The sequence below is a fragment of the Hevea brasiliensis genome, chromosome 11, assembly GCF_030052815.1.
Source record: "Hevea brasiliensis isolate MT/VB/25A 57/8 chromosome 11, ASM3005281v1, whole genome shotgun sequence".
NCBI classification, from domain to species: Eukaryota; Viridiplantae; Streptophyta; class Magnoliopsida; order Malpighiales; family Euphorbiaceae; genus Hevea; species Hevea brasiliensis.
The window spans coordinates 11,523,384-11,549,568 of NC_079503.1; the positions used below are offsets into that span (position 1 = coordinate 11,523,384).

At 36.5% G+C, this 26,185-nt stretch overlaps 1 protein-coding gene across 3 annotated transcripts; it reads left to right on the top strand.

Annotated features, from left to right (window-relative positions):
* The first annotated feature begins 329 nt into the window (after window positions 1-329).
* Window positions 330-25,413, top strand: LOC110667066 (uncharacterized). 3 transcript variants are annotated; one of them, XM_058129871.1, is made up of 22 exons: window positions 330-1,643; window positions 7,564-7,679; window positions 9,336-9,544; window positions 13,598-13,717; window positions 14,344-14,472; window positions 14,561-14,686; window positions 15,567-15,622; window positions 15,697-15,796; window positions 15,876-15,993; window positions 16,215-16,424; window positions 16,774-17,110; window positions 18,278-18,371; window positions 20,274-20,382; window positions 20,814-21,085; window positions 21,251-21,378; window positions 21,513-21,747; window positions 23,295-23,483; window positions 23,618-23,895; window positions 24,102-24,315; window positions 24,422-24,664; window positions 24,830-24,918; window positions 25,007-25,413. In XM_058129871.1, exons 1-22 carry the CDS (start codon window positions 817-819, stop codon window positions 25,152-25,154), a joined length of 4,347 nt encoding a protein of 1,448 aa, XP_057985854.1. In that variant the 5' UTR covers window positions 330-816; the 3' UTR covers window positions 25,155-25,413. The 3 variants fall into 3 exon arrangements, with proteins under 3 accessions (XP_057985854.1, XP_057985855.1, XP_057985856.1); XM_058129872.1 differs by having other exon boundaries at window positions 14,344-14,448; XM_058129873.1 differs by having other exon boundaries at window positions 1,519-1,643; window positions 7,559-7,679.
* The last annotated feature ends 772 nt before the right edge of the window (window positions 25,414-26,185 follow it).

A 26,185-nucleotide genomic window follows, 5' to 3' on the forward strand; every position in this document is an offset into this window, starting at 1 on the left:
ATAATAATTAAACTTGCATTGATTAATAAAAATATTAATAATATTAATAGAGAGATTAAATAATTTAATAGAAATAAAATAAAATATATTTTTTAAAATATAAAAATTAAATAATTAATTTTTTAAAATAAAAATTAAATAATAATTTACTCTAACTGTTTGAAAATGAAATTAGAAAATATTTTTAAATATATTAATTAAAAATAATTTAATTTTTGATAATTCTTTTATTTAAATATTAAAATAATATTTTAATAATATCTAAAATAATGCTGACAAGTTTTAATGAACACTAAACCCACTAAACCCTTTATAAGAGTGTAGGCGAACAACGAAAATCCGTTCGTCCATTTGATATCGTTACTAAATTAGCAAGTGATTTAGACGCTCTTTGAATTTGCGTGGGATTTACTCAAACTCACCAAATCCAGAACGGGTGCGTTCTTTATATTCTCTACATGAGAAAAACCCATTTGGCTCAAGCAATGAGAATGGAAAGGTGTTCCACTTAAAATCCAATCAGTCATTGACAGAATACGAGCACAGCTGAACTCGACCTTGTTTTACCAAATCCATAACCTCAGCCAGTAAAAAGTTCTCTCTCCCTTTCTGTGTCTTTGCCATCTGCTCTCTCGTTCTCTCTCCGTAGCAACTTGGCATTCCTCTCGAAAAACTGAAATCTTAATTGCAGGGGAGCCATTTCTAGGGTTTTCTCTTCGTCTCTAAATTGAAGAAACTGGTCTTTAATGGTGGTCCTAATGTGCTTCCGTTTGCAGAATCCTGACCTTCAATTCTAATGACTTTCCCCACCAGTGAATGGCTGGATTTCACTCGTTCACTCCCTTCCATTTCGCCATTCTCGTAACCACGCTAATTACAAACACTAACCTTGTTCTCTCCCCGAGTAGGGAGGATCATTTATCGATAATCGATTTCGATTCTGATCTCTTTCACCAGGATTACTCCCCTCCATCTCCACCGCCTCCGCCGCCGCACGCGCCGTCTGTCTCTTGCATAGACGATCTCGGCGGCATAGGCTCGTTGGACACCACCTGCCACATAGTCTCCGATGTGAACCTCACCCGTGACGTGAATATAGAAGGGAAGGGCAATTTTTATATCCATCCCGGGGTGAGTTTCAATTGTCCCTCTGTTGGTTGTTCCATAACCGTTAACGTCACTGGTAATTTCACTTTGTCGATCAATGCGTCTATTGTGACTGGGAGCTTTGAGCTTGTGGCTCATAATGCCAGCTTTCTCAATGGAACTGTAGTAAATACGACGGGATTGGCCGGGAAACCGCCACAGCAGACGAGTGGAACCCCTCAGGGGATAGATGGGGCGGGAGGGGGGCATGGAGGGAGGGGAGCTTCTTGCTTAGTGGATGATAAGAAGCTGCCGGAGGATGTTTGGGGAGGGGACGCGTACTCGTGGTCTTCTTTGCAGAATCCGACGAGTTATGGAAGCAGGGGAGGGAGTACGAGTAAGGAGGTGAGTTATGGTGGGGGAGGGGGTGGAAAAGTAAAATTGACAATAAGTGACTATGTGGTAGTGGATGGCTACATATTGGCTGATGGAGGTGACGGGGGTACCAAGGGAGGCGGTGGCTCTGGTGGCAGCATCTGCATAAAGGCCTATAAAATGTAAGTTTAATTGCTGACATTTTGTGTCTGTGTGTAAGAGAGTGTATGTGTGCTTATGTGTGTTGTTTAATATGAAGTTCCGAATTCGAGAGTCTTACTTATATATGAGTGTGTGTATGAGTTTGGTTGTAAAAGGGATTTGTGTTGAGAGCTTCCAAACGCCATACTTGTAATTTTGTACACTTCACTTTGATAGTGTATTTCTCTCATCTTTGCTTGTGGATGTAGGTAACAAGCCAAACCACGTAAAATCTATGTTTGTCTGTGTGTGTGTGTGTGTTCGTTTTTTTTTATCCATTTCTTGATCTCATTCCTAAGAGGCACCAGATCCTAAGAATCATTAGTATCTAAAATCACTATTTCCTCTTCCATTGCAGCATACTAGCCTGCATGAGATAAGACCTCAACAACAATTTTAGGAATTTTTTAGAGTCAAATGAAGTAACAAAACAACGAGGATCGAGGTCAATAGAATAGGTACATATATGCGTACCTTTGCAAAGAGCAATGAGAAGATCGAGGTCAAACCAAGGATCAGTAGAGGGGATTGGATCTTTCTATGAATAGGCTAGTGGAGGTTTTCAGTCAAGAGTCTCTAATCTTCTAGAATAGACATGAATAATGGGGGGACGAACAGGTGCCAGGACAGTTGGAGCAGAAGGATTCTGAGGACTGGACAACTGTTTGACGGTGTAAACTAAGAGATCATCTTCCTTTACTTGATGTTCATAAATGGATGATGGAGGAAATAATGGAGTAGACTAAAAAAAATGTAATATTTGCAAATATAAGATAACGATTAAGAGTTGTAAAAAAACATCAGTACCCTTTTTGAAGCCAAGAAATATGAGGAAGATGCATTTAAGAGATTTGGATCCAATTTAGTAACTTGTTGACGAATATCTTATGCAAACAAATACTATCAAATATGTGGGATTTAATAGGAAACAAAGATTTATATAAAACAAAATAGTATAAGAAATTTCACTATTAGGGACAAAAGAGGGTATGCAATTGATTAAAAAACAAGTTGTAGATAGTGCATTAGGTAGTGCTCTAGCTACTTTAAGGAGATGTCAGATCTTTATTTATTTAACTCCATTTTGGGATGGAATATCGATACAAGAGGACTGATGGAGAATGCCATTATTTAACATATATCACTTAGCAATGTCTGCGCAGAAACATTAAATAGTGTTTTAATTTTAGCATAAAAGGCACAAAAAATAGAAAATAATTATGAATGATTATTCATTAAAAGTAATTGAGTAACATGAGAGTAATTGTCAACAAAAATAACAAAATACTTGAATCTAGATTTAGAAACAATAGGACATAGACCCCAACCATTAGAATGGACTAACTCAAAAGAGGACAAAGCTTGTTAACCGAAGGTAAATGGTGTTGTTTAGCAAATTGACACAACTTACATTATAAAACTGGCTATGATTAAAACTAAGGACAAAATTTTTTTTATAGTAGATAAGGAAGGACGTTCTAATCGATAATGAACTTCAAATGAAGTTGAGGTAGTAGAACAAACAAGAGACTTTGGCACTTGTTTGTTACGTATGTAGGGATCTACATACTCATGACCTCAACAAATAATTTGTTTCGTCGTAAGATCTTGTAATTGACAACGACTAGGAAAAAATGAGATACAGTAATTCAAGTATTGAGTGAATTTACTCACAGAAATTAAATTGAAAGAAAACCTAGGTAGGTTTAACATAGATGCAAAGATTGATGAAGATAGATTAACAGTTCTAGAAACAAGAATACAAGAGGTGGACCCATCTACTAAAATGATATTAGAGCATGTTGTATGGGATTGAAAAGTAGAAAAAAAGACTCCAATTACCTGTCATATGATATGTAGTACCTTAATCAATGAGCCACTTGGATGATGAGGAAACAAGACACATAGAGGAATTACCTGACTTGATGATAGCTGTAGTAGGAGTAGTGAACTTCAATGTTAATTGATATTGACAAAATTGGGCATATTCATGTGCAGATAGTCGTAATATTACTTTCTGCCATTGTCTTCAAGGAATTGTAACGTAGGCAAGTAGCTGATTATGTTGCACAAGAGTAAAACACAAAAAATTAGTTGTTGTAGTGAATTCAGTTGCTAAAAAATTAGGTCACAACAGATACAAATGCCTAGAAGCCAAATTAGAAGTAGTTTCGAAGGTTGGAATATGTGGCCCAACACCTTAAAACATATTTGCTAGATTTGTTGGATCCCTCTGAGTTCGCAATCTAGTTTGTTCGTCCCAATTTGTGGAATGTTTGCGTCCCAGTTCGTTAGGGGATGCAGCCGAAGTTGCCAAAATAAGCAAATCCAAAAGAAGAAGAAGAAGAAAAAGAAGAAGACAACTCTCTATATTCCTCCTTGGGAGACTCTTTCTACATGATTCGTGCTCGGGAGACTCTTTCTGCATGTGTTTTACCAATTGGGTCTTCAGGAGATCTCTATTCATCCTCGGGAGACTCTTTCTGCATGTGTTTTGCCGATTGGGTCCTCGAGAGATCTCTATTCATCCTCGGGAGACTCTTTCTGCATGTGTTTTACCAATTGGGTCCTCGGGAGATCTCTATTCGTCCTCGGGAGACTCTTTCTGCATGTGCTTTACCTATATAAGGTCCTCGGGAGACTCCGGGAGACTCTTTCTGCGTGTGTTGGCATATGGGTAAAACACATGTAGAAAGAGTCTCCCGAGGACGAATAGCTAAGACTCTGGGAGACTCTTTCTGCATGTGTTGGCATATGGGTAAAACACATTTAGAAAGAGTCTCTCGAGGACGAACAACTCTCTCTATTCATTATTGGGAGACTCTTTCTACATGTGTTTTACGCATATGCCAAATGTGATGGTTTAGTGAGATTTAGGGGTCCTTGGGAGACTCCGAGAGACTCTTTCTGCATGTGTTTTACCCATATGCCAAATGTGATAGTTTAAGAAGAAGAAGAAGAAGAAGAAGAAGAAGAAGAAAAAAAAGAAGACAACTCTCTCTATTTGTCCTTGGGAGACTCTTTTTGCATGTGTTTTGCTCATATGCCAAATGTGATGTTTTAGTGAGATTTAGGGTCCTCGGTAGACTCCGGGAGACTCTTTCCTCATTTGTTTTACCCATATGCCAAATGTGATGGTTTAGTGAGATTTAGGGGTCCTTGGGAGACTCTTACTGCATGATTTAAGGGTCCTCGGAAGACTCTTTAGGGGTTAGAAGATTTAGGGGTTAGTCCATATGCCAAATGTGTTGGTTTAGTTAAATAAAACAATTCATACAGCGTAAATTTGTATAGCCTGTTAAATTATTAAATTTCAGTTAAAAGTCCTTTATATTTAAGATATTATTATATTTTTAAATTTAATGGATAAAAATTAATAATATATTAAAAATGAATCTTTTTATAAATACTAATCTTACAAAAAAATATAAATTATAAAAATAGCAATATCAAAATAAAAGAAATTATTATTTAATTGTGAGTTTTTAAAGTTGGGATTATACTATTTAGTGTAATTCAAGTACCACGAATCGAAGTGATACGATTCACGAACCACGTTCTGAATTGGCGTATCAACTAAATCTTCCCCTACGTATCATATAACTAGCTAAGTGGCGGGGCGTTCCATGTACATGTACCATGTTCCAGGTAACTGTGCCTTAAACACCCACAAATATGTACCAGATGCAAAAACACCCATATGAAGGCACATAGTAAGAAAGCAACAATACCTGTGAACAGTACCTGCGAATGCTGCCTGTGAATGGTACAAAACTCTAATAAATAGAGAGCTTTGATACTATGTAGTGAAAATTTCAGTATATTATTCATAATGATCTTGATATAAATATATACTACAATTATGTGTTCTATTTAGGAATATAAATTCCTATAATTATGCCTAGAATCTAAACTAATTAAGAATATATAGATATTACAAATATACACAGTTGACCTTCCATAACACTAATAATCAAGTGAACATCAGCCGGTAGTCTTTTTTGTGCTTTTATTTTGGTTTGCTAGAGTTTTTACTGTTGCATTTTCCATGAATTCAGTTATTGTTATTTAGTGGGAAAATCTTTCTCAATTTTTTAATGTGATTCTTTAACATATGGTAATGTTAATTATTAAGTTTTGAGAAATCTGGCATGTAAATTTTATGATTTGTCGTTTCTGAGTAATTGGAAGGTTGAGTTAAAAGTTACTATATTTCGCCTTATTTCATACAAGATTAAAGTGTGCACCTTGTGGGCCATATCTAATTTTTTGAACATGTATTTCATTATTGGAAGTGCTCGCTTCATATTTTCCAGTTGGGCAAGTGATTCTAAAATCAACTTCAGAAATGAAGGTATTTTTTTGAATCACCAAAAATATGTTGAAGAGGAAAATGAGTGGCAATTTTGAAGCATAGTCGTTGTAATTACATAGATGGGGAATTAATACTCGCAGTAATGAAGAGGATGAGGAGTCAACTTTTTAGCATGGAAAAGAGAGTTCCCTTTATGCTACAGTTTGATGTATATTTTTCCTGATTCAAAATTTATAAGGAATAGAAGGCAAGTATGATAAGGTTTCCTCTTTACACCTATTAGCATTTAAATACAAGTTTTCATGCATTTTGTCTAAGCCTAATTATTTTTATTTCTTAAATTAATTAAACCTTGAGGTTGCAGCAAAAGACAGAAATTGTGTTTCAAATTTTTTACTGGAACTTTTATCTTTATATACATCCAACTCATGATTTTGCAGCATGAGTTGATGCCTTGATAATTTGGCATTAAATGTCCATGAAGATTGATTTATTAACTTTCCTTCTAAGTGACCAAAATTTATTTCAATGTTGAAGTTAGAATAAGTTTTTTCTTTCACAATTCAATTTGAAGTTAAACAGGTGGTTTACCGAAGTTTCTGACATAAGATTAATGTGGGGTAGACCTGGCCACTGGCCGTTTTGGTTTGGCCCCAGGTATTATTAAACTATAATAAATTTTTAGACATCATTTATAAACTAAATAATTTAGTTTTTGATGTAAAATAAATTAAAAAGACCCAAATATAAACTTAATGTAAATTTTATAAAAAAAAAAAGATAAAAGAAGTTCTTGAATTGGGCCGGCTCCAGTTTGGAGTTGCCAGTTCGAACCGGCTGGTTCCTGGTCTGGTTCAAGGGGGTAGGCCCCTAAACTGGCACCCAAACCCTAGTTCAAGGCCTGGAACCGTTGACCACGGCTCATCTCAGTCTGGTCCAAGGGCCGAACGGCCCTTGGCCTGGTCTAATGTGGGAAATGCTTTAATTTTGGTACCAAGCCATTAAGCCATTCAGTTATTCCGTAGCGGACTGATATTAACTTGTTTCCATCCATTGGAAAGACCAACGTGCTAAAAGAAAGTAAGTCATAAAATTACATTATGCATAAAGCTTAGAAGCATTTGGTTTGTTGTTTCTTATTATCTTTAATTTTCGTCATGCCTTTTGATTGGTTGTTTCTTGGTCTCAGTTTGTGTATGATGCTTTATAACTGTGGGGCGTCATTCTGGTTTACATGGAGTAGTGAAATCAAGTGTTCTAGGTTTGTCATTTCAAAATTGTCTACAGATTTAGTGAGAGCAGGGGACTAGGACAGCATTTTAGAATTATTATACCTACCTTGATTGAATAATCAATGCTTCTGTCTTTAGTTATGTTTTTATTTGACATTGTCAAGGTTAGGATGAGGAATGTTTTGACATATACAAGGTTTGCTCTGATTTTAAGGTTGATGATTAGCAGTTAGCACATGGCTGTTATTAATTTTGAAATGAGATGATGAATTCTCTCAGGTTCCATTTCCTGTAATAATATAATCATCATACATGCTTTAATTTCTATATAATATGTCTCTCTATGAAGAGCAGGACTGGAAGTGGCAGAATAAGTGCTTGTGGAGGCAGTGGTTTTGCTGGTGGTGGTGGTGGAAGAGTTGCAGTTGACATTTTCAGTAGGCATGATGAACCTCAAATTTTTGTGCATGGTAAGACTCGATATGTTCTTTTGCTATAGGCCTATGGCTAGCTTAGCTTTCTATTTTGGCAAATATTGTGAACAACCTAATCCGCCGGTTATAACTGAGAATTCCTATTTTCGCTACTTAATTATTTTCTCTATTCTCTAGAGCGTCCATTCATCTGTTACTGATGAAGATAATAAATGTCAGTAGAAGGAATGTGTTTTTTGGAGAGGGTGTTTTCATGCATACAATAATTACATTTGGGCAATTTCCAACAGTTGCATGTTAAGCATAACTTGACATATTTCTGGAGATTGATATATGTGCATTTGTGAATTTTCTTTATCATTTGTATGTTTGATAGATGATATAAAATATCTTTGGTCTTGGTGAACATCATCGGACTTGAGTATACTGGCATGGTAATTCGTCCCTGACAAAGTATCTTTCAAATCTGTCCCATACATACCACGTAGTTTCTCATTCACTGTCATGCGGATTGTGGATAGTAGGTTTGTTTACAGATTTGCCAAGATCAAATTTTGATGTTATGTTTAATTAGGTATGTCTGGTTGTCCCATCCCAAGCCTTGGTAAAGGAGGTTTGTGATACAATGGCAGCCAGCAAAATACTAGTCACACCTCTGGATGAAAAATTGATTGGCTCTGCTAGACAGAATCCTGTCTCTTCCATTCTCATTGTGATGATAATCTTGTCCCATTTTTTCATTATCTTTTCTTATTTTAGCAGCTGTTGTGTTAAGGTGTCCTCATCTGATTGCTTGCTTAAATTTTGTATTTCGTCCAAATATTAACTTCTAGATCTTGTTTCATAGGCACTATATTAGTATATTCTGTCCTAAGATTCTTGAAAATTTTGTTTCTGCATTTGCAGCTAATCTTTTTGTCTGACAAATTTTTGTTCTGGTGGCATTGAGTGTAAGCATGTGTTTAAGACATGGGTGCTAGCTGTGTATCTTTCATTTGTTTTGCATCTGTTTGTGTGTGTTTCATTCATAGTTACCTAATTCGCCCAACCCCTGTGCACTGCATTCTGATAAGGGTGTACTAAAACAACGTATTTCAGCATTCTGGTTTGCTAAAAGAGGGGTTCCAAGGATAATTCAGTAAAAGAAAGAAAGAAGGGGAAAAAGAAAGGCAAATAGAGGAGTAAGAAAATAATTACTAATTATATTCTTACTTTAATAGTGACTTCTAATTAATTGCTCATATTAAATTGATATTTTATTTTTAATAAATATATTATACTAAATAAAGTTAAAAAAATGATTTGTGTTTGTTATGTGGAAAATTTGTCATATTAATTAATTACTCATATTCTATCAATATTTTTATTTTTTTTTTTATAAATTTATTTTGCTTAATGAGATTAAAAAAATTAACAGAAATATAACTCATGTACTGGATAATATAATTTATGTATTGTGATCCAAATTTGCGACTAATTATGCCTATCCTCTATCTACCCTATATTTAATTAAGTGGCATACCACGTCCGTGTCCCTGTGCCACGTGCCAAGAGTTACCACGTTCCAGGTAACTAGGATTTGATTTGTATGGAACACTGATACATGCAAGTTCGTACAAATTTCAATTCTCAATTTTGATCATATTTTTCATTGAGCTAAAACTGAAATATGTGAGTTTGCTATATTTGCAGGAGGAAGTAGTCGCGGCTGTCCAGAAAATGCAGGTGCTGCTGGGACTTTATATGATGCTGTTCCCCGGAGCCTTACTGTTAACAATCACAACATGTCGACAAATACTGAGACTCTCCTTTTAGAGTTTCCATATCAGCCTCTTTGGACAAATGTTTATCTTCGAAATTGTGCCAGGGCGACTGTACCCTTGCTTTGGAGTCGTGTCCAGGTTTTCAAAATTGAATTGTTAATTTGTACATCCTGTGTTCTTTTTCCCTATATTTTGGTAGCTTGCTTTCAAGAGGAAGCAAATAGAGGAAGGAAATTTTACAAATTTTGTTGGCAAGATTTGACAAAAAGCCTACGGTATCTCTTGTAGATATGTGAATTGACACAATTTTGCATTCGTGTAAACACAACTAATGTGTCCCCTTAAAAGGTTGAAATTACAACAATACTCAACTCAACTCAACTAAGCCTTTATCCCAAAAATTTGGGGTCGGCTATATGGATTCGCTTTTTCCACTCTGAACGATTTTGGGTTAAATCCTCAGAAATGTGTAATGCTTCTAAGTCATGCTGTACTACTCTCCTCCAAGTCAATTTAGGTCTACCCCTTTTTTTCTTTCTATCCTCTAGCCTAATGTGCTCTACTTGTCTAACTGGAGCCTCCGTATGTCTACGCTTCACATGACCAAACCACCTCAATCTCCCTTCTCTCAACTTATCTTCAATTGGCACCACTCCTACCTTTTCTCTAATACTTTCATTACGGACTTTATCTAGTCTAGTATGGCCACTCATCCACCTTAACATTCTCATCTCTGCAACTCTTATCTTAGATGCGTAGGACTCTTTCAGTGCCCAACACTCACTACGATATAGCATAGCCGGTCGTATGGTCAGACGGTAAAATTTTCCTTTTAATTTATTGGGAATCTTACGATCACATAAAACTCCCGTGGCACGTCTCCACTTCAACCATCCGGCTTTAATCCTATGACTAACATCCTCCTCACATCCCCCATCTACTTGAAGGACTGAGCCTAGATATTTAAAGTGATTACTTTGGGACAGTGCCACTCCATTCAAACTAACTCCTTCCCTATCACCGTTTGGCCTTCACCGAACTTGCAAGGCATGTATTCTGTCTTCGGTCTACTTAACTTAACACCCTTTGACTCTCGAGTACTTCTCCAAAGTTCTAGCTTCCTATTGACTCCTTCTCGTGTCTCATCTATCGAACAATATCATCCGCAAACATCATGCACCAAGGAATACTCTCTTGTATATGTTTCAGTTCATCTAAAACTAATGTAAAAGGTAAGGGCTTATGGTGATCCTTGGTGTAATCCAATTGAGATGGGAAAATCTCTTGTGTCCCCTCCCACTGTGCGCACAATAGTAGTTGCTCCTTCATACATATCTTTCAATACTTGTATATACCTAATAGATACCCTCTTTTGTTCTAACGCATTCCATAAGACCTCTCTTGGAACACTATCATAAGCCTTCTCCAAATCAATAAAAACCATGTGTAGATCTTTCTTCTCATCTCTATATTTCTCCATCAAGCTTCTAATGAGAAAGATCGCTTCCATAGTTGAGCGACTGTGCATGAAACCAAATTGATTGAGAGAGATAGAAGTATCATGACGTAGTCGATGCTCCACAACTCTCTCCCACAACTTCATAGTATGGCTCATGAGTTTAATTCCCCTATAGTTTGAGCAACTCTGTATGTCTCCCTTATTTTTAAAAATAGGTACTAAAATACTCTTCCTCCATTCATTAGGCATTTTCTTTGAGTTTATAATCTTATTAAATAATTTAGTTAACCATGCCACTCCCATATCTCCCAAATACTTCCACACTTCAATTGGTATTTCATCGGGTCCACAGGCTTTACCCACTTTCATTCTCTTAAGTGCTTCCTTTACTTCTAAAGATTTAATCCTTCTAGTATAATTTACATTCTTTTCTATTGTTCTATAATCTATATTCACGCTATTTCCATTTTGACTATTATTAAAGAGATCATTAAAATAATTTCTCCATCTTTCTTTAATGTCCTCATCTTTCACCAACACTTTTCCTTCTTTATCCTTAATGCACCTAACTTGATTGAGATCTTGACATTTCCTTTCTCTACTCCTTGCTAATCTATAAATATCTTTCTCCCCTTCTTTAGTTCCAAGTTTCTCATATAACTTTTCAAAGGCCCGTGCTCTTGCTTGGCTAATCGCCTTTTTGCCTCTTTCTTTGCTATCTTGTACTGTTCATATGCCTCATTATTATCACATTTAGGTAATTTCTTATACCATTCCCTTTTCTCTTCAACGCCTTTTGTACTTCCTCATTCCACCACCATCTCTCTTTTGAGGGTGGTCCATGTCCTTTAGACTCCCCAAGTACTTTTCTAGCTACTTCTCTAATCTTTGATGCCATCTGTATCCACATATCATTGGCCTCCATATCTAGCTTCCATACTTGGACTCAAGAAGCTCATTTTTGAACTTCACTTGCTTTACTCCTTTGAACTCCCACCACTTTGTTCGAGCTACACTATTTCTTCCGACCTTACTTGAATTGTTCCTAAACTTGACATCCAAGACCACCAACCTATGTTGACTTGTTAAAGCTTCTCGGAATGACCTTGCAATCCTTGCATAGAGCTCTATTTGTCTTCTGGTTAAGAGGAAGTCGATTTGGCTTCTATGTTGCCCACTTTTGAAAGTCACTAAATGTGACTCTCTTTTATAAAGTAGGTATTTGCTAGTATTAGGTCGTATGCCATAGCAAAATCCATGATGTTTTTCCCTCCTCATTTCATTGCCAAAACCAAAACCTCCATGAACATTCTCATAACCTTGCCTATCACTTCCTACATGTCCATTCAAATCTCCACCAATGAAAACATTCTCTTCATTCGGTATGCTTTGCATTAAATCATCCATATCTTCCCAAAACCTTTGTTTACTCTCCTTTGTCTAGTCCTATTTGTGGGGCATAAGCACTAACTATATTTATTGTTTCTCCGTCTAGTACTAGCTTTACTAGTATAATTCTATCTCCTACTCTTTTCACACTACTCTGCGTCTTTCAATGTCCTGTCTATGATTATACCCACTCCGTTCTTGTTTCTCTCCTTTCCGGTAAACCACAATTTGTACCCTGAATTACCCACTTCCTTACTTTTCTCTCCTACCCATTTAGTCTCCTGAATGCAAGCAATATTCACCCTTCTCCTTTCCAAGGTATCCACAAGCTCCATTAATTTTCCTGTAAGTGATCCAACATTCCAAGTACCAACCCTGATCCTCCTCCTATCCTGCTCCTTCCTAATTGGTCTCCTTCTATGATATCTTCTATTATTTTCTATGTCTATCTTGTGTTCTGTTCCACTATTTGTTCTATTATCTGTCTTATGGACTAACTTCTTTACCCACACCCGTCCATGATGTGGGAACCCTTGCTCACTTAACACCACACCCGGGCGCCGGCATGGCGCGTCGCTTTCGGTGAACGCCCTACACCCTTGCATATTTATCACTACACCCGGGCTCCGATGTAGCGCGTCGTTAGTAGAGGACGCCCCAACGTTTATATCATTTGAATCCATATCATAGGGTGTGACGAAATTTTTACGCTGGTTGTCACCTACCGCAACCCTCCTCCTTTATCCGGGCTTGGGACCGGCTAAGCGCAAACTACTTAGGCTAAGCGCAAATTTTTATGGAAAAGGGTTGAAATCTGGGATGTATGGTGTGTATATATATATAGGCATACTGAAAACTATATTTGTAGATTATTTTTGAATCTAGGAATGGACATATGTACATAGTACAGAACAGCACCAAAAAGTTAAACTAAGGAGGTGTAATCATACCATATATGTAATGACATGCTGCATCTTCTTGGTGATTTGTTTATACAAACATGGCTATCATACTTTCTACCTTTTTCTTCTTGAGATGGCCTTATTGAGTATTGGACTGTGCTTGCTATAGCATCTATTGAAGCCCTAGGTAATGCTTTTTGAACTTTTTATTTTTTGGGGTTCTCCTTTTACCCTTTTCCTTTAGTAATTTTGATTTTTGAGGTAATGAATTCATTCAACTATCATTTAGTGGGGGTTTTTTCTCCTTAGACACTTTCTTCGGTTCTTTAGTAATTATTTTCTTTTGGCCAAAATTTTTCTTATTCTCGCTTTTAATATATGCTAGGTATTTGTTGTTATGAATATAACTGCATGTTGATATAATCCTGACTCCACGTGTAGGTCCAAGGACAAATAAGTCTATTGTGTGGCGGAGTGCTGAGCTTTGGTCTAGCTCATTATGCTTCATCTGAGTTTGAATTATTGGCAGAAGAACTCTTAATGAGCGACTCTGTAATTAAGGTTGAGCAATATTTGTGCTTTACCCTGCAAAATCCTAGCATAATGACCAAATTCTGTATCATATGCATTTATGACTCGCTTGAGATCCTTGCATTTACTATTTACTTGTTTAGGCAGTATGGAAAGACCATATGCTTTTCTCTGATTTCACATATAAATTCCAGAAAATTTAATTACTTCTCAGCATGTCCATGCCTTCCATGAAACTTGGCCATTATTTGCTTCTGTGTGTGTGCACCAATTAGACGTACACCTTTATATGTATCATGTGCATAAAGTTTTGTGTATATTAGTATATGTTTGGATTTTGAATCGTTAAATATGCTTAAAAATCTTAATGTTGCTTCTTCTTTTTTTCTTTTTCTATGGAAGGGATGTTGGGGGTAACTGTGGTCTTGTCTCCTTATATTTCTTGTTTTTTATTCACTGTTGTTTTGAAACATCTTTTGATAAACATCTTTTCATAGCAATTGAGCAAAGTTATCTCCATAGACAGATGAATTTGATGAGTGTTATGCAATGCTATAGTCATGCTGTGTACAGAGCTTGCATCATAAGATGCACATTTCATGTGCATATGTAATATGGTCATGATGTGTGTGGTCATTGTGTTTATTACACTACAGGTGTATGGGGCTTTGCGCATGACTGTAAAAATTTTCTTAATGTGGAATTCCAATATGATCGTAGATGGTGGTGAAGATGCAACTGTTGCAACTTCTTGGCTTGAGGCTAGTAACTTAATTGTTCTTAAGGTGCTTTTGTCACTTTCTTTTTGTTATTTTCTTTATTTTGTTGCTTGTAATGCATTTGTGTATGACTTATTGTCTTTATCTAAAACAGGAATCATCTGTCATACAATCTAATGCAAATCTGGGAGTTCATGGACAGGGTTTGTTAAATTTATCAGGACCAGGCAATTCAATTGAAGCTCAACGTCTGGTTCTATCACTATTTTACAGTATTCATGTAAGCTGTTGTCATATGAGTGACAAAACTACTTGTGTTGTCTATGATGTCTCATGAAATTTGTTTGCTTGCATGTTGCATTGCAGTTTAATCTCTTGTTTTTTATTGAAAAGTGGTGGGTAAGATGTAATACATGTTAAAAATGTAGTTAATTGTGATTTCACTCTAGGTTTTGATAGCCATTTTCTTTGCTGCCTGGTTGACTGGGTAGTGTAAGAAATGTGTAAATTATGTTAAATATTTTATTAATATTTATAAGTTGAGAAATATATGTTTATTGCAGTGTACTTTCTTTATCTATTAGTGTGTATTCTCCATTATTGAAAGGCAGAAACTATAATTTTGTTTATTTTAGTAATTTGCTATTCTCTTTATTGCATGAAAATAATTGAACTGTCTATGCAAATATCAAGTTAAGGGTATAATTGAAAGTTCATAGATAGTTTTTGTTAGTGAATGAATTTATTCAACTTATAGTATTTGTTGGTGAATGAATTTACTCAACTTTCTAGAACATTATGGTTTTGTCAAATATATTTAGGGGAAATGGAAGGACCGAAGGAGTATTCTTTCTAGCATGCCACTACAACAATCAACAGTCCCCAACCTTGTCTCAAAGAAATTTATGCTGTCTTTTTCGTGCTCTCCTAGTAGGTTATATGGTTGTGGCAGGGTTTGAACCCAGTACACTTTCATGGTGCATTGGGTCTCAACCAGTTTAGTAGTGTGAATTGATTGGCATGTCTTATGATATTATTTTGTTAAGATCCTTTCAGTTGATGGAGGCTGTTGAATATTGTTCATGAATTCTCCTGCTGATGTAGTAAGGTTATATTTCTTACTCTTTATTTCTCTTTTAATTTATTTGATGTGCCTGAAGGTTGGACCTGGATCTGTTTTACGCGGTCCTCTGAAGAATGTGACAAGTGATGCCGTGTAAGTTCTGGTTTTGTTGAGATTTCTTTTGTGCTTTATCTTTTATCTTAAATGCTGTGTTTTTACTTTTGTAGGACACCAAGACTCCATTGTGAACTTGAAGATTGCCCTATTGAACTACTTCATCCTCCTGAAGATTGCAATGTGAACTCATCTTTGTCTTTTACTCTTCAGGTGATCATAGCAGAATGGTTGCTAGTTATACAGTTGATATTACTTATTTCAGTTTATTTAACTGGTTTGTCAAATTCAGATTTGCCGAGTGGAGGATATCACTGTTGAAGGGCTATTAAAGGGATCTGTTGTCCATTTCCATCGCGCAAGAACTGTATCTGTCCCGTCTTCTGGAACAATTAGTGCATCCGGGATGGGTATGTTCTATAAGGTTCTTTTTATGATCATTGCTCATTGACATCTCTTTCTTCCACGCTCGCACCCTCAGATATTCTATGTGCCCTCACATGAATTAAACCATTGGCTTGGATGGTTTGATAAAGATATAATGGATATATTATCTTAGACAGGTTTGCATACTTATTTAAGAATTATGGTTTGGATGGAAATACAAATTAACATGTTTATATTTATGCAGGCTGCACAGGTGGAGTGGGTGGAGGTCAGGTTTTAGAAAATGGTGTTGGCAGTGGTGGTGGCCATGGTGGTAAAGGTGGGCTTGGATGTTACAATGGTAGCTGTGTTGAGGGTGGTATTTCATATGGAAATGCAGAGTTACCTTGTGAACTTGGTAGTGGAAGTGGTAATGAAAAATCATCCGGTTCAACTGCAGGTGGTGGTATCATAGGTAAGCTTATCTTTTGTCCCAATCAACCAATCAAGTAGTTCATTATTGTTGCTCTCGTTTGCTTCTATTTTGGATACATTGTTGTAGAAATGTTATAGATGTAACATTTAAAATGCCTGTGTAAGATTTGTTATTGCCTCTATGATATGTATCTATTAGTCTGTTTTATTTCAGTGTAATTTGAATCTGTATCTTTCATGTTATATTGATAATTGATTGTTTGCTTACCTACCATTCTTTATTTATCCAATTATATGTTAAGGAATTGGGTATGTTTGTCACTGTGCTAATGTATTGTGAGCTGATAGCTACTTTCACTTGTTTTTGTTGTTTCCACTTCTGTGAACAGTAATGGGTTCATTGGAGCATCCCTTGTCAAGTTTGTCTGTTGAAGGCTCAGTGAGAGCTGATGGAGAGAGTTTCCAAGAAATTGTTAAACAGGGGGAGTTCAGTGTTAGAAATGATACCATTAGAGGTCCTGGGGGCGGTTCTGGAGGAAGTATACTGTTGTTTCTGAATACACTGGATCTTGGTGAGTCTGCTGTTCTTTCAAGTGGTGGGGGCTATGGTGTGCCAAATGGGGCTGGTGGAGGAGGTGGTGGTAGGATTCACTTCCATTGGTCAGACATTCCCACTGGAGATGTGTACCAGCCCATTGCCAGTGTAAAAGGAAGCATTCACACTGGGTTTGTATTTCATCTAGTTATCCTAATCACCCTGATAATTTTTTTGAGGTTTCAAATTTTGCATGAAAACATTTCTTTTTCTTTTCTTTTGGCACATTTTATAAATCTTTTTTATTTTGTGATTGACAAGAAAATGTTTATTGTAAAGACTGAATTTCATTGTAGCCTTGAAAAATTGGTTTGCACTTGATCAATTTTTCCAGGTGAGGAGTCGAGATAAATAGTTCCTTGGAATTTTTGATATACTAGCCAAGATTATGCCGTATGACAATGTGTATATAGTTGATTTATCTGATCATTCATTCGGTAGTATAGTCAGTTTGAGTTATATATATATATATATATTCTTGAAAGGCCTTTGTTCAATAAGATAAACTGAGAATCTAAATGGTAATAGTGGTAATACTCAACTGAGCTTGCATCTCAATCTGATTTGAGGTTGCTTACATGGTTCATTTTCCTTAAGTCTACTTGGCATAGGGCTTTTTTAATAAAATGCTCTTGTGCGGCTAAATCCATCTAACCACTTTGGCTTGTGTGGTTAAATTGGGCAACAAAATAATGACATAAATGACTATATTGAATTTGAGAAAATTTGAACTCAAAATGAGAGACTGAGAAATGTTGGGTGGACAAAACTATCCAAATGCCTCAATAGCACATTGGTAATGGCACTATTAATGATGGAGGGCTGTAGCATGTTATTACCATTAGTATGGGGGTTGGGTATGCATACCCTGGGGGAGACTGCTCTCTGGTGCTTTTGCCTTCATAATTTTTTTGAATACAGTATGGAGAACAGAGGACCGTCCTCTTTCTACAGCATTGTTGTGTGGCGCTTCACATAAATTGCGTTTCATTCATTCACCCACTGGAAGCTATGGATTTCTATGCTATCTAACATAAACTTACTCTTCCTGGGCTTCTTTTGGTCTCTGTTGAAAAACTGAAAGTAGTATGTTTTGGTTATCTCCTTGCATTTGCTACTTACCAATAGGGCAGTTCTTTTATTTTGAATGAGCTGTTTGAGAAAGTAGAATTTCTTGCCTTATCATAATATGTGGAGTTGCGTATTTGCATTTCTCTGGTGAAAGCTATGGTAGGCTTGTATTAGCAATGCTAATTGTCGTCAATTCCAATATATTTTTGGTCTTATTGATATTACAGGGGAGGGATGGGTAGAGGTGAGGGTCATGCTGGACAAAATGGAACGGTGACTGGGAAAGCTTGCCCAAAAGGGCTGTACGGAGAATTTTGCAAGGTAGAATTGCAATTTCTTGGTGCTCTTTTTAGTTATTCATTATCATACTTTGTCCTTAGATTATATGTGTATCATCAAGGAATTTTTTTACTTTTGAGCCTTCCGTCATTGAATAGATTACGGCTGAAAGAAGAATGTGATATTTTACTTACTGTGGAACTGTTGGTTTTTTCCCCCTTTCCTGTCATGCTGAAACTATTTTGCAAATTGTAGTTCATACTTCATTCACATTTTTATGTTGGAATCGTGGCATGAGAATTAAGAATTAAGCTAGATAATGGATGGGAAGAATGGTTTATTTGACTGTAGAAAGAGATGATTCTTATTGATTTCAATTAATCTGTACATGGGTATATATATACAATTGATTCCTATAATTGTGTTCTACTAATTAGGAAGAAATCCTAAATAGGAATACAGAATACAAAATATACAGAAAAATAATATAGTGATTGACTTTCCATAACATAGTGATTGACTTTCCATAACACTCCCCCTCAAGTTGGAGCATAGATGTTAATCATGCCCAACTTGTTACAAATGTAGTCAATTCTAGCTCGATTCAGAGCTTTTGTGAAAATATCTCCTAAGCGCTCTCCGGTTTTGATGTGTCTGTTGAGATGATCTTTGTTGAATCTTTTCACGAATAAAGTGACAATCAATCTCAATATGTTTGGTTCGCTCATGAAACACCGGATTAGAAGCAATATGAAGAGCGACTTGATTATCACACCACAATTTCACAGCAGGAGGTCTTAAAACTGTCTTATCTAGTAATTGAAGTATCCACATTACCTCACATACTGATTGTGCCATGGCTCTGTATTCGGATTCAGCACTAGATCGAGAAACTACACTCTGCTTCTTGCTTCTCCAAGACACCAAATTTCCTCCAATAAAAACGCAATATCCAGTAGTTGACCTCCTGTCAACCTTAGATCCAGCCCAGTCGGCATCTGAAAAACATTCAACATTCAACATTCAAATGCCCATGATTACCATATAGCAAACCTCTTCCTGGAGCGCCCTTCAGATAACACAAGATTTGTTCCAAGGCTTCCCAATGAGCAACAGTTGGGGAAGACATAAACTGACTTACCACACTAACGGCATAAGCAATGTCAGGACGAGTGACTGTAAGGTAGTTCAATTTTCCTACCAATCTCCTGTATCTCTCTGGATCTTCAAACAACTCACTATCCCCTGCTAACAGTTGTAAAGTTGGAGTCATTGGTGCGCTACAAGGCTTAGCACCTAATTTTCCTGTCTCTGTCAATAGATCGAGGACATATTTTCTTTGAGACAAGAAAATACCCTTCTTACTTCTCATAACTTCGATACCCAAGAGATGAAATACCTGCAGAGTCACTCCCAGTGATGACAATGTCATCCACATAGACTACCAAGAGAATTAGACCAGCCTCAGATTGCCTATAAAATACTGAGTGATCACACTTACTCTTTTGCATACCAAATTCCTGTACTGCTTCACTGAATCTCCCAAACCATGCCCTAGGACTTTGTTTCAAGCCATAAAGAGACTTTCGAAGCGTACAAACTTTGACATTAAACTTTTCTTGGTCCATTAGGCCTTCCATGCAAGTGGGGTAGCCCTTCGGCCCTTCCCCTCATTAATTGTGACCTAATCCCAAATCAACTAAAACAATAACTTTCCTCATCTATAAAGGCATATTTGGCCTGGAGAATTGATCCTCTTGGGCTTCAACACTTGTAAGCCTTACGATTGAGGCAATGAATGGCCTAGACAATGGCTAGGTAGGGAAGCTGTTGTCATGATTATTTTATGGTACTATTATTAAGTGCATTAACTCTTTAGCGTCTGTTTAGCCTAGTTGAAGTTTATGTAACTCATTCTTATTATTTATTTATTGGCATCTTCAGGAATGTCCAGCTGGCACTTATAAGAATGTTACTGGATCTGATAGAGCTCTTTGCCGTCCCTGCCCTCTCAATGACCTTCCCCATCGAGCTATTTATATTGCTGTCCGAGGTATTGTGAAGTCAGTGGTTGTAGGTGATGTTAATGATAAACCTTGGTGCTTGTGGTTGGCAGCCAAACACACTTTTACTAATATCTTTCTGAGATCAGTTATCTATATAAGTTAACAATCTTCTAAGTATGTTTTTGTGTATAAAGAGGATGTTTCGCTCAAACTAGCATTTGTATGGTGTATATAGTCATGACAGCTATCGCTTTCTGAATTCTAATGTGAATGCAATAAATAATGACTTGACAAAAAGTTGATTTTCTGAAATTGACAAATAATCTTAGGATAGGTGAACACGCATGCCAATGATATGTTAATGGGAAATGCACAATATGCGCAGGCACAAGCATATTTATATGTTTTATAATTCTAATGTTGAAAAAAGCAGGTCCCTGAAAAAAATCATTAATTGTCTCTTTGTCCTTTTAAACAGGTGGTATTGCTGAAACACCATGTCCCTACAAATGCATCTCAGACAGATTTCACATGCCACATTGTTATACAGCGCTTGAAGAGTTGATTTACACTTTTGGTGGTCCATGGTTATTTTGTCTTCTTCTTGTGGGGCTTCTCATTCTCTTAGCCCTGGTACTTAGTGTTGCGCGGATGAAATTTGTTGGTGTTGAGGAATTACCAGGCCCTGCATCCACTCAACATGGCTCTCAATCTGATCACTCATTCCCTTTCTTGGAGTCGTTGAATGAGGTTTTATTCCATGTTTTTGGCATACTAATTTCTGGAAAATTTGAAATTCTATCCAATACCCATCTTTTGAAGCTTTTGTTTCTCCTTGTGCTTTTTGTTTTTTTCAGAGGGAAGGGTTGTTTGTGTGTTTTTGTGTAGGATCAATAGTTACCCTTAACTTTTCAGGTTTTGGAAACAAATAGAGCTGAGGAGTCTCAGAGCCATGTGCACAGGATGTATTTTATGGGCCCTAATACTTTTAGTGAACCTTGGCATCTTCCACACACTCCTCCTGAGCAAATAAAAGAGATCGTGTAGGTTATATCTTTCGTTGTTGCTTGGACTGTTTCTATCATATTCATCTACAATATTCAGGTTCTGCTTTTGGATTTTGATATTATTCAATTATTGTCAAGCTGATGTGTTTGTCATTTATTTGAATTTGCAGATATGAGAGTGCATACAATACATTTGTGGATGAGATCAATTCTTTAACTGCTTATCAATGGTGGGAAGGTGCCATGTACAGTATTCTTTCTGTTCTGTCATATCCCCTTGCATGGTCATGGCAACAATGGCGCCGGAGAATCAAATTGCAAAGATTGCGTGAGTTTGTTCGATCAGAGTATGATCATGCTTGCTTACGTTCTTGTCGTTCGCGAGCTCTCTATGAGGGGCTTAAGGTTTGTATTCTTTAAGCATTTGCTCTGGTTTGTTAGGTTGTGTTGTAAATGAATGTTTGTAGCATGGTTGTCCCTTTTGCTCATCAGACCCAACATTTTAATTGTTTGTAATAAATTGTTTGTTGCTGTAATTTTGTCTTTATCTAAGTTGATGTAGCATTGTCTGCCTCCTTTGCTTTTCTTCTTTCCCCTTCAAGTTTTATTTGAATATTCATGCTTGCATAATGAGTCAAGTGTCCTTGTTGGTTCATACTAGCGAAAGCAAGATTCTTTGTTTTGATGTTAAGCACAAGAATATTAAATTCTTCTTGTGCATGAGAAAATTTGGTATCTCATATTTTTCAACTAATCTTATCACAAGTAAAATTTCATTCTAAATTGATTTGATTGGTTACATGTGTTATGAGAAGTCAACCTGTTAATATTGTACTCCTATTTTGTGTAGGATTTATATCCCTAAATAGGTAGAGATTTGTATTCCTAAATAGGGAAGAGTAATTAGAGGAGATTTGTGTATAAATATGTACTCTTATTTCATGAATCAATCAATCAGCTTTTCTCCCTCAATTACATGGTAGCAAAGCTTAAATTGAAGACAGAAAATTTTTTTGTCCCCTCTACTCTGTTTTTCACCAATAACTGTAACTCTAGGTCACCAGCCTTGGGTGACATTCTTGCCTCACTGCCAGTCCTATGAGGGAGTCGTATTGCGGATGGAGTCAGACTGCTGACTGTCCTCCCAGTGAAGACTGGTGGGCGGCATTGCGAGTGGTCCTCAAGCGCGGTTTCTTCATTCCTGCACCTTTCCCTTGCACCAGCGAGTGGCAGTGCATAGGCTACTATTTCCTTCTCCGGTGACCTCTCCTGGTGTTGCCTCAACATTCTCAGTGCAGCCTAGTGAGCTGCTGTTGGATCTTGTGTACCGTAATCGGTGCTCTAGGTATTGGCACATAGGTTTAGCTTTGGGAACTTGTGTTTCTGCTTTTTGAGAATTTTGTTTGGTTGCTTTTCTGTTGCTTTGGCTGTATTAGTGCTGGGTATATCACTGTGCGACTCTAGTTATGTTTTCTGTGGTGCTGCTGCTGGTTGAATTTCTTTGTGTTGTCAGAACATGTTTGTATTTTATTTCTCCATGTTTTGTGTTCTATTGCTTTCTTCTTCTTCTGTGTGTGTGCGGTGAGTTTCTGAAGCTATATTTTCCATGAACTTTAGGGCTGCCTGTGTTGATCCATGTCATGGCAGATTTTTTTTTTTTATTTTTTTTTTTTATTTTTTTTATTTTTTTATGTTAAGTACTACCTTAAATTTCATTGCACAATGTCCCAATTTCCAGTCAGTCATCGTATTTGGACTGTTATATTCCCTGTTTATAAAATAATAGTAATTTGTGGATGGGAATTTTTAATTGCCATGATACTTTTCTTAGAGATTAAAATGATAATCTGTCTTGTATGCATCCCTAGGCCTTGTGATGTGGCGAAGAAGCATGAAATTTGGACATACATATGGCCTTTGAGATTGAAATTCTTGTCTTTTTGTTACTGCAGGTAGCTGCAACTCCTGACTTGATGCTTGCATATCTCGACTTCTTCCTTGGTGGAGATGAAAAGAGAACAGAACTTCCTCCTCGCTTACGTCAAAGATTTCCAATGTCTATAATTTTTGGAGGTGATGGAAGTTACATGGCGCCTTTCTCAATTCATAGTGATAATATTCTTACTAGCCTTATGAGCCAGGTAGGTTCTTTCACTCATGGGAACTCAAGTTTGTTCTGTCTTCAAGTAATGTTTAGAGAAAAATGTTCAGCTTTAACAACATCTTGCGTGTTGTTGCTAAATAATATTCATTTAATTGTTCTTCTGGCATGCAGATGGTCCCTCCTACCACTTGGTATCGAATGGTGGCTGGTTTGAATGCACAACTGCGCCTAGTTCGTCGTGGGCGGCTAAAACTAACATTTCGATCTGTCATTAGATGGCTTGAAACTCATGCCAATCCTGCTTTGAGAATCCACAGTATACGTGTTGATCTTGCATGGTTTCAGGCCACAGCTTTTGGTTATTGCCAGTATGGACTCTTGGTTTATGCTGTTGAAGAAGAAACTGTTGATAATATCGATGGCAGTAAGCAAACCGAACAAGAGTCACGGTAATGGTTTTTCATGTGTACTCGAGTGTAGTTGCCATTGGATCTGTTAGGCTTCATGTTTTTGACCTCACAACTAGTCATTATCACTAGTTCTGCATCAACTATGTTACCTATATTCACATTGTCATGCATGCATATAAATGTGCACATACATTTGATATTCATTGGAATTTGACATGGTTTTTTTCTAACCTCATGTTTATCAGTATGAAAGGTGCTTACAGAGGAAATCCATCTGGTCATTTGGGAGTAGATACACTCTCAAGGCAAGCGCCCGGAAACGGTGAAAGTTATAGAAGGCGGAAAAAGAGTTATGGGGGGAGTATAGATACTAACACTTTACAAATGCTTGAAGAGAAGAGAGATATATTTTGCTTTCTCTCTTTCATAATTCATAATACTAAACCTCTTGGCCACCAGGTATCTCCCAAATCAATATAAGCTTATGAGTTTGCTTCCAAGTTTCTAGTTGAAGTATACTAGCAATTTAACTCTCTCTCATGCATTTCTTGTTTTGTTCTTGTAGGATCTTGTTGGTTTGGTCATATCAATGCTACTTCTAGGAGATTTTAGTTTAGTACTGCTTACTTTGCTCCAGTTGTATTCAATTTCATTGATAGATGTATTTCTGGTTTTGTTTATTATACCTCTTGGTATTCTTCTGCCATTTCCTGCTGGAATCAATGCTTTATTCAGTCATGGTCCTAGGCGTTCTGCTGGCCTTGCACGTATCTTTGCTTTGTGGAACGTTACATCCTTGATCAATGTTGTAAGTTGCTGTTTTTAGCCATTCAGACTTGCTCTATCCATCAGTTGCATCAGAAATGTTAGCAAAGTTTTTTCATTTAGTTGGTTGACAAAAATTGTGATCTATTTATTGTCTTCTTTCAATGAGTGTATGCTCTTTTGACTCTTTCCCTCGACCTTCTGCCAGGTTGTTGCTTTTATTTGTGGATTTGTACACTATCACAACCAATCGTCCTCGAGTAAAAAGTTGCCATTTCAGCCATGGAATATTAGCATGTGAGTTTATTCTTGAGCTTTGAGGAAATCTGTTGGTAAGTTATGGGTTTCGGAAAACTAACATAGATTACTGGTGGTGGTGGTGCAGGGATGAAAGTGAAAGGTGGATATTTCCAGCTGGACTGGTTCTTTGTAAGATTTTGCAATCGCAACTTATTAATTGGCATGTTGCAAATTTGGAGATTCAAGACCGGTCACTGTACAGTAATGATTTTGAGCTCTTCTGGGAGTCGTGATAATATATGTCTGAGTTTTTTTTTGTTGTCAACTTGTATGTTTTGTTGGAGAGTATTAGGGATTGTGGTTGACACACAAGTAGAAATAGGAAATAGGGGGAAAAAAATATAAATAGCGAGGGCATTCATTCATGTATTTTGTTTGGAACAAAGTGCTGTCAGGATTATTATTATTATTATTATTTTCCTGTTTTTCTTTTAACTTATAATGCCAATGTAAATATCAAGGGTTTAATACACACAGATTGCAATTCGAGCATCTGTTGGTATTTTGTGATTTGAAAATCATGTTCCATGTGCTAATCTTTTTTGAACCTACAAATTGGAAGACTCGGAATCCATGTCACTGGAAGAGAGAGCATCATTTGGTATGGTTGTTCAATGAAGAGAGTAGTGGATTTTTGACAATGAAATCCTTATAATTGTGGTACCAAACGACACCTATGCCAGATTTTAGTTAAAGTTTAGATCTGTGACGCGGAATACCCGTTGCATGTATGAATCCAAAATCAGCAGTGAAGCATAATAAAAGCAAAAGCGTGTAATTATTTTGCAAGAATGGTAAAGGTGTTAATAAAATTTCAAGTCCTATTTAGGCTACCCATTATTTCTAAATTTAGGGGCGTGTGACAAGGCAATACTCTAACTCTGACAAAAATTATAATTTAATTCTTGCATTTTTTGTAAAAAGCAATTTAGTCCGTAAAGTATGTTTCTATTAATATAACAGTCTTTCTTTTAAAATTAACTATTTATTACATCTCACCTCTTGTAATAATCTAGTCCGTATAGTTCTAATATTTATGACAAAATTTGGCCCCATCAAATTTGGGTTCACTGTTTCCATTATAACTTATTAATGACAAATTTTAGTACGATTATTTTGTTAATAGAAATATATATCTGGATTCGCTTATTTCTTATTAAAAATAGGGAACTTACAATTTGGTTCCTAGGTTTTACTCTGTCTGAAATTTAAAAAATTAATTATTTAGTCTCTAATTTTATACTGTTACATTTTAATTTTTAAA